This window comes from Ambystoma mexicanum, chromosome 12 (assembly GCF_040938575.1).
Source record: "Ambystoma mexicanum isolate Mex_15411 chromosome 12, UKY_AmexF1_1, whole genome shotgun sequence".
Lineage (NCBI taxonomy): Eukaryota > Metazoa > Chordata > Amphibia > Caudata > Ambystomatidae > Ambystoma > Ambystoma mexicanum.
Genome location: NC_090936.1, coordinates 159,061,744 through 159,073,918, shown reverse-complemented (window position 1 = coordinate 159,073,918; position 12,175 = coordinate 159,061,744). Strand labels below are relative to the sequence as shown.

Below are 12,175 nucleotides of genomic sequence, written 5' to 3'. Positions count from 1 at the left end.
CTAGAGGTGCCTTTTCACACATATATCTGCGTGTCATTATTCTGCCCCTTTGGATGCTTGGCTGAGCAGAACAAACAGGACGCAGACCGTGGCATGGAGGTTCATGATGAGTACAGGGTCCAGCCGCAGCATGCTGTTTGATTTTCATTCAAGCAGCCTGTTTAACTCTCTGGTAGAAACAATGTATTCCACTCCTTCCCAAGTACGTTCTTTAAAGTAAAAACAATGTATTCCACTCCTTCCCAAGTACGTTCTTTAAAGTAAAAACAATGTATTCCACTCCTTCCCAAGTACGTTCTTTAAAGTAAAAACAATGTATTCCACTCCTTCCCAAGTACGTTCTTTAAAGTAAAAACAATATATTCCACTCCTTCCCAAGTACATTCTTTAAAGTAAAAACAATGTATTCCACTCCTTCCCAAGTACGTTCTTTAAAGTAAAAACAATATATTACGTTCTTTTAAGTAAAAACAATGTATTCCACTCCTTCCCAAGTACGTTCTTTAAAGTAAAAACAATATATTCCATTCTTTAAAGTAAAAACAATGTATTCCACTCCTTCCCAAATACGTTCTTTAAAGTAAAAACAATGTATTCCACTCCTTCCCAAGTACGTTCTTTAAAGTAAAAACAATATATTCCGTTCTTTAAAGTAAAAACGATGTATTCCACTCCTTCCCAAGTACGTTCTTTAAAGTAAAAACAATATATTCCACTCCTTTCCAAGCAACTTCTTTAAAATGTGGTTGGATGATGAGGACGGATGCGAGGTGTTAGTCAATGGCCAAATCAATGACCAGGTCATACGTACTCTTTCGCATGAATAGATTTTGCTAAACCCACTCTGTCATTTCCGCGATCAAAGACACTGTAAAATTTGGACATGAACACATCTCCCAGAATCCAAAGCTGCTCAGTGTTGGAGGAGAGGTCCATAGCTTGAAAGCCGCTGAAGCACTTGGTTGTCTCTCTGAGTTGTTCCTGACAAGGCAAAAAACACAGCCAGTTTATGTTAAAATGTGCCTGGCGTCTCTGAATGTAGCCTAGAAGAATCCAGAACATCAAGTACATACCTTGATTGCGTAGCGTTCCGGTGTTAACATATATTCCTTATGGCCGATAGTGAAGGTGACGGTCGGCATGCTGGACAGTCTTCGGCAATCTAGAGAGTACTGCCAGAAGAAAGAATGAGTCAGCGATGCTTCTATACACATTGACTGGCGAGTCACACCCCGTCTGGTGCAATCAAGCATGACAAAAACAATATATAGTGTATGATACATAGTAATGTTTGATAGGATGGAAGAAATCTAAGCTACCAGCGGGTAGCTCATCAGTTATTTGGACAGTTAAACAGAACACAATCACAAAATGGTACTGTAGTTGTGGCTTTACGCTTTCAAGTCAAGCATGACTATGACATTTTGCAATGAACTTATTTCATTTCTTTTCCCTCACGTGCCTCTAACCAAGGTTCTTTTTTCCCCCATGTGCCTCTAGCCAAGGTTCTCTTTTCCCTCATGTGCCTCTAACCATGGTTCTCTTTTCCCTCATGTGCCTCTAACCATGGTTCTCTTTTCCCTCATGTGCCTCTAACCAAGGTTCTCTTTTCCCTCATGTGCCTCTAACCAAGGTTCACTTTTCCCTCATGTGCCTCTAACCAAGGTTCTCTTTTCTCTCATGTGCCTCTAACCATGGTTCTCTTTTCCCTCATGTGCTTCTAACCAAGGTTCTCTTTTCCCTCATGTGCTTCTAACCAAGGTTCTCTTTTCCCTCATGTGCCTCTAACCAAGGTTCTCTTTTGCCTCATGTGCCTCAAACCAAGGTTCTCTTTTCCCTCATGTGCCTCTAGCCAAGGTTCTCTTTCCCTCATGTGCCTCTAACCAAGGTTCTTTTTTCCCTCATGTGCCTCTAGCCAAGGTTCTCTTTTCCCTCATGTGCCTCTAACCAAGGTTCTCTTTTCCCTCATGTGCTTCTGACCAAGGTTCTCTTTTCCCTCATGTGCCTCTAAACAAGGTTCTCTTTTCCCTCATGTGCCTCTAACCAAGGTTCTTTTTTCCCTCATGTGCCTCTAGCCAAGGTTCTCTTTTCCCTCATGTGCCTCTAACCAAGGTTCTCTTTTCCCTCATGTGCCTCTAACCAAGGTTCTCTTTTCCCTCATGTGCCTCTAACCAAGGTTCTCTTTTCCCTCATGTGCCTCTAACCAAGGTTCTCTTTTGCCTCATGTGCCTCAAACCAAGGTTCTCTTTTCCCTCATGTGCCTCTAGCCAAGGTTCTCTTTCCCTCATGTGCCTCTAACCAAGGTTCTTTTTTCCCTCATGTGCCTCTAGCCAAGGTTCTCTTTTCCCTCATGTGCCTCTAACCAAGGTTCTCTTTTCCCTCATGTGCCTCTAACCAAGGTTCTCTTTTCCCTCATTTGCCTCTAACCAAGGTTCTCTTTTCCCTCATGTGCCTCTAACCAAGGTTCTCTTTTCCCTCATGTGCCTCTAACCAAGGTTCTCTTTTGCCTCATGTGCCTCTAACCAAGGTTCTCTTTTGCCTCATGTGCCTCTAACCAAGGTTCTCTTTTCCCTCATGTGCCTCTAACCAAGGTTCTCTTTTCCCTCATGTGCCTCTAACCAAGGTTCTCTTTTCCCTCATGTGCCTCTAACCAAGCTTCTCTTTTCCCTCATGTGCCTCTAACCAAGCTTCTCTTTTCCCTCATGTGCCTCTAACCAAGCTTCTCTTTTCCCTCATGTGCCTATAATCAAGGTTCTCTTTTCCCTCATGTGCCTCTAACCAAGGTTCTCTTTTCCCTCATGTGCCTCTAACCAAGGTTCTCTTTTGCCTCATGTGCCTCTAGCCAAGGTTCTCTTTTCCCTCATGTGCCTCTAGCCAAGGTTCTCTTTTCCCTCATGTGCCTCTAACCAAGGTTCTCCTTTCCCTCATGTGCCTCTAACCAAGGTTCTCCTTTCCCTCATGTGCCTCTAACCAAGGCTCTCTTTTCCCTCATGTGCCTCTAGCCAAGGTTCTCTTTTCCCTCATGTGCCTCTAACCAAGGTTCTCTTTTCCCTCATGTGCCTCTAACCAAGGTTCTCTCTGCTTGCACTAAGACTTAGTTTAATAGTGCCCTTAAACATCCTTTGACAGATTCCCCCCCATCAAGTTACCCATAGCAGTGTGTGAGAAGTCATCCAATGGCGTAAGAACAGGAAGTACTTACCCGGAAGTAAACAAGGTCCGTATGGCATTCACCAGGATTATGACCGAGCTTTTTTGACTTAATCCCCAATAAATCGCTAGCGCAACTTCCAAAGGTTCTCACCCAGGCGCAAACCCAACTTCCCATGATGCTGCAAGGGTAAGTCATGCAATAGCACGGAACATTTTTAACATTACACTACAGAGGCCTGGAGCGCCTGGGGGGCAGCCCCCCTGAAAACAAATGGTGTGTACAGGTAAGTAGCCCTCAAAGCCTGATGGAGCTAAAACAGACTCAGATTTTAGGAATGATTCTGATCCACACCTACCAGCCTTTTAGAAGCGTGGCCTGTTGGGAACTCTCTGTGGCCGGCCTGGCAGGCATGCAGACATGTACAACTATAATAGTGATATCCTCCATCACACACACAAACAACTGTGATAAGACGGTTCTGCCACTGGTTTATTAGGTTAAAAAGCGGGTTGAAACAAAGCGATTCATTTCACAGGGGCTTTCTCAAGATACTGTGATGTAAACAGTAGCTTTTCTGAAAAAAAAGGGCACGTGCGGCCCACACCCTACTGAAGAGTTCACACCATTGCTCTCCTTGAAATTGCCTTGGAAGATTTATATAGCACAGGGCATATGATGGCATAAACAGGCAGCAGCTCTGCTTGCAGTTGCTATGCTAGTCAAATGGCTGCCTTATTATGGCAGTTAAAGTTGCACTTGATAATATACAACATATATTGGCTTTGCCAATGCTTGTTACAATTGTGTTCACTAACAGATCCTTGGAGTGTTTCTGGCGTGACCTGGCAGTTTATGTTCTGTGCAGCTGGTGTAGAAGGCATACAGATGTGCTGGCTTTTCTAACACATGAAGGGTGCGGTTGTTCTTGGTCACCTTGTGAGGACTTGCCCACGTGGCCTTTTATCCTCAAACGCCGACACCAATAGCACACTTCATAAGAGTGGACCTGGGCACTGCAGTTACACCTGAGTTTGTGTGATCTTTGTGCACCTTTATTTGGTCCATTCACACAATTCTTTGACACGCTCTCTTAGTTTCTAAGCATTGAGGACCAACAGCTTTCTTTAAGGTCCTGTGGTTCCCCTCCCAGCCAACCTTGAAGAGTTTGGAAGTACTTTTACTTGCCATGTGTGAAGGAGCTGGTTATCACCGTTCGATATGCAATAAGTAGGTTATGCCAGTATCTGCCCCATAACCTTCTACGCTGTATGACAAAAGGCCACTAAATGGGGGTGGCATTCCCTCTGGCAGATTCTAGAAGTGGCAATGTGTGCTGTGGTGATGGTTGCCTCTGCTAATGTGTTATACATGCTATATTAGCTGGTCCAGGCCTATTGGCGATCAACTCTCTGGGAACCCAGCTCCTGGGAACAGCATCAAATCCTCAGACATTGAGTAATTTCAGGATATGTTACAGAAGTACCTTCCAAAGTAATTCATGAACACAAGGATGAACATCTAGCCTTCAGGATCAGTGAGATTTAAGGGTTCGACCAGGTAAACCCCTATCTCTGAAAGTGTACCTCCTTGACAGGAAGGAGGAAACCGGGGGTGGAGGGTGTCTGTGGGTGCGGGCGCTGAGCTTTGCTCTTGACCTTCACCTTAGTTCGTGAGAATGGTATGCCCTTCTGTATTTATCAACCAGAAAATGATGTAGGGAGGAATTATGTGTGTGGAGGGATTATGGCACCAACATCTGCTTGGGCAAGAGCAGCAAGTCAGCGAGAGTCATATCTAAGGGGGACAAGGCTAAGTTAATTTATTTACAGATGTCTTGAGAAAGGTAGGCATTGGACAACAAGCAATTTGGAGGCCTGTTCCCACCCTACACCTCCTGGGAAGTAAACAGGAGAGCTTGGTGTCACAAGTCTCAGGAGGGGTGTGGCAACCAGGGGCCAATCATCAAATTAGATAACTCTGGGCATCCTCAGGAGGCAGGAATGTGACAGTGGAGAAAACGGCGCATTTAGTTTGGTTTCAAGCAACATCGAAGGGAGGTTCGAAGAACCTGCTACTAGTCAGGTTAAAGCTGGAGACCACATACTGCACTGAGAGCCAAACCTGGGAGAAAGAAGGGACAGGAGGTATAATCCTTTACCAGCGTAGGATTGTTCAGGGTGTAACATATCAGTCAAACATGGAGGAATATGTGGTGACCAAGAGCAGACTTTAGAGTCCTCCTGCTACCTCTAAGATTCACAAAAGTCAAGCATTGGCCCCATCTTCCCCAGTTAAATAAACTAGACAGAGATGTCATCGTCCTTCTCTCTCCTGAAATATCTAGAGGCCAAAACACATATGAGGAAGTCATCCATCTACCGTCACCCCTGGCCTGGAGGGGGCCACAAAAGCTTGCATACCAGAGCAATCTAGCCAAAGCCGTGGAGGCAGTATAGGGTGGGAGCAGCAGAGACAGCTCTCCATTGTCAAGGCCCTGCCCTGACTTAAGTGATGTGCTCTCCAATTCCGAAGAAAAGAAGTCCTCTGTTTGAATAAGATCCCATCCATATGGCCTATATGGAGGTTCATGAAAGTACTGACTCCCGGGCAAGAGTGGTTGGATTAGGCAATAGTGGTAGCTTTTACAACTTGGGGGCCTATCTGGTGTTAGAGCCTGTGCATTTGGAGAACTTAACAGAATCATATTCTAATGTAGCTTAGATCCCTTTGCTAGTGAGCATTGCTGCAGTGTAAAAAGAAACTAGGTCCTGGCGTTAGGAAAAACCCACAAGAGCTAGGGAACTATGTAATGCAAGGCATGAAGTCTCGCTCGCGAGTCAGGAGAACGGTGAACTAACAACGCAATCCTACCTGAAGCTCAAAGACTGGAGTGAACTTCAGCAAAAAGGAACAAGGTCCCATGGAGACCTACCTGGAAGCAGACTGGCGATGCACAGGTCCAAGGCAGAGTCCACAAGGAGGGAGGACTTCCACCTGAGTAAAGATGGCCGCTGGTCCTTATATCAGCTCTGAGGTCTGCGGACCCACAGCGAGAGCATCCAATAAGTCATTTAGAGCATGCGGCTAATCAGTAGACCTTTTGGAAGTGAATGCAACTAATAACCAATAAGAAGCAGGAACAGGCGAGGTTAGTCAGGACCTATAAAAGACCACCCAGGAAAAGGAAGTAGGCAGCTGGCACCACCGAAAGGAATGCCTTGAAAGTAGTGGAAACAGTTGGAGAAGAGGTAGGTAGGCAGTAGCAGCAGAAGCAAACCATGGATGGCAAATGGAGAACTGAGACTCTTGAAGGACCAAGTCTCAGAGACCATGAATCATCTCTATGGGTTGGCCTCCCCGCTCTGGCTGCAGGTGAGAAGAATGTATAAGTGATGGTCCCCTTTCTCTGCTAGAATTTCCAGCTGTACCAAGGACCCATACCCCTTAGCAATCAACAGGGAATTCTTTCCCTTATTGTGTGAAGGGCACTACATTCCTTTTTGTAAGAAAGGGAGAGGTCACATATTCCTTTTACAGAGAGCAGAAGGGTAAGGCATCCCTTCTGCTCAGAAGGACACTGCATCCCTTATGAGAAGGAGAGGAAATGGGGTGAGGAATCCCTTAACAAGTGGGAAGGGCACCATCCCTTTAGGGGGGCACTATAACCTCAGATCAGAAAGACTTTAACCATGCACTAAGCTAGACTGAAGTAGAACTAGAGTGAATCCAGTTTCCTTAGTAGATACTCCTCTAGTCTGCTATCTTTCAAAGACACAGAGGATCATCTATTGTAAGCGGGCTATATGTCGAGACCAGTGAGATCGCCCTAATGAACCTAGGAAAAAGCGAGTGAGTGTGCAGACTTTGCACTAATCTAGGATAGTTTCACAAGCATAAATGGGTAGACTCTACCTCTTTTAGTGAAGTGTAGTGAGATATTCTGTCCAGCCATGACCTCTTTAGCTTCTAGCTGAGACTTCAAAGTCTAGAACCTGCAATTCACTTTCTCTATATACCATGCAACATGGTTCAACGTGGAGGCACAGATTGTATTCCCAAAGATATGTCCAGCTATGAGTATTTCATACTCGATTCCAAGAACCATCTGCTGATACCTTGGATTTTGGGAGATGCAGTTGCGTCCTGCTACTCCAGGGGAACCACCTATCTGTGTAAGAGTCCATCCAGGGACCATCATCATGACCTTCTGTGGAGTGGTGAATCATGCAGCATTCCATTAGAGGTCCTGCATGCACCATGGGTGACCACCCATACCTTGGGTCTCATAAAAGGTGGATTGTCTAAGAAAAGCTGCTGCGTTTATGCCGCGTTATGTAAGTCCAGACCACTGTTTGCCAAAGGGCTGGCCTGTCCACTTTTTGGGTCTGGGCGCCCGTCTTGCAGATTTAGAAGGAGTGGGTGTGTTTTGTATCATAGAGCAGGAGACCACAGCACCAGGGCATTACAGGCAGGTGGCCAATGTGCCAGGCAACTACCTCTGGCAGTTCTGGCTCCTGGTCACTAATACACACAGGTCCTCCAGACAACCCTCACCTATCATTCAAATCTCTTGGAGGACCTTGCACTCCACGACACAATGAATTACTCCCACTCATACCATGCCACTGTGCCATTTAAGATATATTTGCATTAAAAGGAGATCTTCATGGCATTTATTGGCATAGGGAACTGCCATCACCTTTCCTAACAGCATCTCAGCAACATCTGGACCAGAGAGCGCCCAGTGGACCTCGCCAAGGCGAGGCTGAGTCTAAGATACAGGAGCACAGGGAATTCCAGAACCATGGTAACAATTATGGGGGCCCCTGCATATCCTGGGAAAGCTTGGAGATCATGGCATTACAGATTACAAGTTTTCCTCCACTGTCTGATACATGTTTCTCTTTACTTGTAGATTTGTACTTGTCTACGATGAGCTGAGCTTCAATTAGGTGAGTGCTACTGTTTGGGAGACTTCGGAAGAGTGAGGCGCCAGCTGAGGTTCACTTCCCCCTGTTAATGGTGTAACTTCCATTGCATGCTGTGTCTGAGAGCAATGTGCTTTGGGAAGTGAACCCCCATTGGTCCAGGCCCCTCTACCCTGGGTTGGTGCCTGTAGTAGCCATCATCATTGGTGGTGTACCACTGCTTAGGTGAGGCATCTCAATGCTGTGTCTCCAAGTGGGGACTTTCCTTGAACTTGGAATGTGTACAATCTAATGTATTGGGTCTCTTATTTCTTGAGGCCCCAGCCTCAAGCAGCCCCTGGAGCCTATGATGATGTCGCCACCCCAACCCTTGGGGAGTGTGGGATGATGGCCATGGGGACTGGGTGCCACCACTCCCACTGTGATGCAGAGCCTGGGGTGATATGGCGAGGATCCCCTCGGCAATCCCTAACACAGAGCACAGTATGCAGAGGCTCACCACATGCACAGTATAACTATGTCTGGCCCTAAAAGGGACACACGAGGGGGTGGTGCAGAACAGAACAGAACAGAGTAATGAAATCAGGTAGTGCTAGGAGGAGCAGTGGAGTGGAAGGACATGAGAAGATCTGTGGAGGAGTTATTGATGAGATACATGGAGAAGGAGAAGGCCAGAATAAGATTTGGAGAGCGGGAAGTGGGAAGACAATTGAAGGAATTATAGATGAGGAACAAAACCACAGAAGAAAGGATGTGCAGGATGATGGCCTCATATCGAAAATAAAAGCTGTGCGACAGGAGGACACCCACCGATTGTCAGAGTGAGATTGGTAGGAGGAAAACTGGCCCCCATCTGTTTCTATCCTACGGAAATTCATTTTTGCATATTGCATAAATATACCTATGATTGAACCACTTAAAAATCCAAGGCAAGTTATATGCACCTGGAACCTTTGTGCATTCTTGCCCATTGATTTTGACGCGTTTTCACAAATACCTACAGTGGGGCATACCCACATACGTGAGTTCAGAAAGTTTGAGTTTGACATGTCTGACTTGCAAGAACAGGTATCACACACACATTGCTTGAAAACATGTTCAATTGCATGCGATGCTGGTGACGTAAACGAGCATCCACTGTAAAAGACACATGGGAATGGTTCATATAACCTGAAAATGCTCTGTTACATAGACTGCATGGAGACATACAAAAGGGGTAGTCTCTTTTTAGTGTTGCTTATTTATGCTTATTTATGCATCACTATGTGAAATAATGCTTGTACAAAACAGAGAGCACCGAACAGACATTATCAAGCTGTTCGCATTTTATTATAAAACAGACAATGGTGGATTCCAAAACTTAGCAAGACCATTTGTTAAACAGGGATTTGCGGGCAGAATGGCACACAAATCCCCGTTTTTCGGCGCAAATAATTCCATGAATCAGCCCCAATGTGTTCTTTCGAAAGAGATGAATTGCACATTCCTGCTAGGACATATTTTGACAATGTTAACAGTTAGTTAAATAATTCTCACTTTGTATAACCAGTGTAAAAATAAATTCAGAAAATCTGCTGTCTTGAAAATCTGACGGCATGAAAGAAAAAAGTGCCTAGTCACAGGTGGCAGTAATACAAAGCAAATGGTACTTGGCTGCAGTGCTGATGAGTGGCGTGCATATTTTTTGATCTGAAGTTCTAAAGTAAATGTTTTGGTAAATTCCAGGGTATTCAATAGGGCATGGACCTCACGGCGTGGCACTATTGATCGGGACAGTTGATAAAGGTCTGTAGTGTGATGGCATTGCCCCTTGTCCCTTGGAGGCATTTCCAAGATGGAGGACATTTGAAATTCATGCTATATAAGAAAAGAACTATGTTATTCTATGAGCCACAGACCTTAGCACTAAGGGCATCTGATCAAAGCTAGAGATTAAAATAATGGCAGCCATTAGCGAGGATTGGCTGACCAGAAACAAAGGGCAGTTAGGATGAGCCTAAGCGGTGGGCTTATATCATATTTCACTAAATGTCAAGAAAAAAGGAATACACGGACTATACACGAAACCGAAAGCCAGTTCCTGGAAAAGCCAGATGGTGGGCAGAGTTGGAGGACCTAGCTGATTAACAAACTGGACTGCCTGGGTAAGAGAAAGGAAGCAGCTAATTAGTCGCATCTGCCATGAGAGCAAATCCGTCTATCGGCCTAGAGTTGGCACCTTGCCAATTTTTCCAAATTCTAATTTGTAATAGTTGTGCAAATAATGACTAAATTACAGAGCTGAACTGCTTCGGTAAGAAGAAGCAAACAACTTTCAGATGCCTTCACCCAGTGACAGTAAATCTGCTCATGGACCTACAACTTGGCTAAATCGTGTTCCCATATTCTAAAGACCACGATCAGGTAAATATAGAGACAGTCAGGGCTAATAGAAATGACAAACCTATTCGACATGCGCGATTTAGGAACACCTGTTATATTAGCAATTAATACGATAACGAGAGACCAAACCAACATAATAATACCAACAGAAGAGTCAATGGTCCCAATGGAAGTAAGGGAGAGTCTGCAGCTGGGCCCTAAGGACCAACACATGGAAGCAGGTAATAACATTGATGCAATTTGCATGAATAATGTATTGGCAAAATTATCAGTATGTAAACTTACTACCTCGGTATGGGCAGATTGAAATTACAGCTAGAAGAAACAATATTAGCCTTGGATAAAGTGAATTACATCACAGTACATTGGCATTCCTCTGGTTTATGTGGTTTTACTTTGGTACTGACACTTATACGATCCTATCTGGATTTTTACAGATTGGAAAAACCAACTGTGCCTAAAATAGAGAAGGTACTGAGAACTACTCTTGGAAGAGACACATCTAAATGAGTAGTTGTATTTATAGCAAGGGCCAAGTCCCCAAAATAAAGGTTGGGGGACTCATCAACAAACGCAATGGGGTGTGACGTTGCCAGAAATTAGCATATCAAGGTGAAATATGCACATTTCATTACATTGGCTTTGCATAACCACCGAAATTGCACAGGACAAATGGCATGTGACTTTTATAAAAATCAACACACACACAAAACCAAGAGAGGTTATTTTCTTCTAATGGTGTTTTTGAAAACGTTAAAAGGTGTGCAAGTTTTAAATTCCAAGAACCAATACAAATATTTTCCTTTGAACTTGCAGTTCTAAAACGGGACATTTCACCTTTAGTTGTTTTGTTATTTTTCATCCCGTTATATGGTGCAGTGTTGAATGTCCGGCCTGCCAACCTGACTGCAGGTTCGATCCCTGAGATCGGCTTTAATTCATAAATTCAAGGAAGACTTTCAATGTTTCTCATTTTAGCTGGGGGGGGACTGAGTCCACCCTCTGAAAAAAGTGGGTGGACTCCGCCCACCCGCGTGTACCCTCGACTTGAGCCCTGATTTATAGGTATAAATGAATGCCTATTCTTGTTATGTTACTTGCAGGTCTGGTATGAAGACTTGGGCGATCTGACATGAAAACCTTGAAAAACTGAATTATTTATATCGAATTATTTGGTGTGTGAGTGTACGTCACATTGTGGCGTATTAGGTTTTTCTTGGACTTTAAATAATGTTGTAACTCACATTGAGTGTGTTTTTTTAAAGTTTGTTCTCCTGAGCAAGGTTCTGTAACATTATCATTAAGGAACCGAAACATGTTGGGAAGGTGGTAAGCAACATGATATTTTTGTTGCTAAAATGTATGCACGTCAGGCAGAACAATGCTAAATGTATGAGACCCTTTTGCCAGCACACATGTTTTCTGTATTTTTTGAATATGTGTTTTTATGATACTTTGAAAAATATGTCAGCAATTTGCTGCCATTTCTAATGTTTTTTAATGAGAATAAAATTATCTTTTACTAAATCATACTATGGTTCACATTATGTTGAGATGAGCATTATCTAAATTGAAAAAAATGTGCCAGAATTTACCTGTGGTGGTAAACTTTATTGTTAGATGTATCTGTTTCTCCCAAAACATTACACCACATTATAAATAATCAGGGTCCTCTTTTAGTTTATTATATGCTAATGATCATGACAGTGCG

The 12,175-nt window shown here is 44.0% G+C and overlaps 1 protein-coding gene across 1 annotated transcript in view; it reads right to left on the bottom strand.

The window, feature by feature from the left end:
- Nucleotides 1–527: 527 nt before the first annotated feature.
- The window catches only part of LOC138513401 (cathepsin E-like), a 201,135-nt gene continuing 189,487 nt past the window's right edge, over nucleotides 528–12,175 (bottom strand). Inside the window, exons 8-9 of the mRNA XM_069628230.1 lie at nucleotides 1,074–1,172; nucleotides 528–981 (exon numbers count right to left, since the gene is read on the bottom strand). Coding sequence (XP_069484331.1) covers nucleotides 802–981; nucleotides 1,074–1,172 — 279 coding nt within the window. The 3' untranslated portion in view covers nucleotides 528–801. The remainder of the gene's footprint in view (nucleotides 982–1,073; nucleotides 1,173–12,175) is intronic.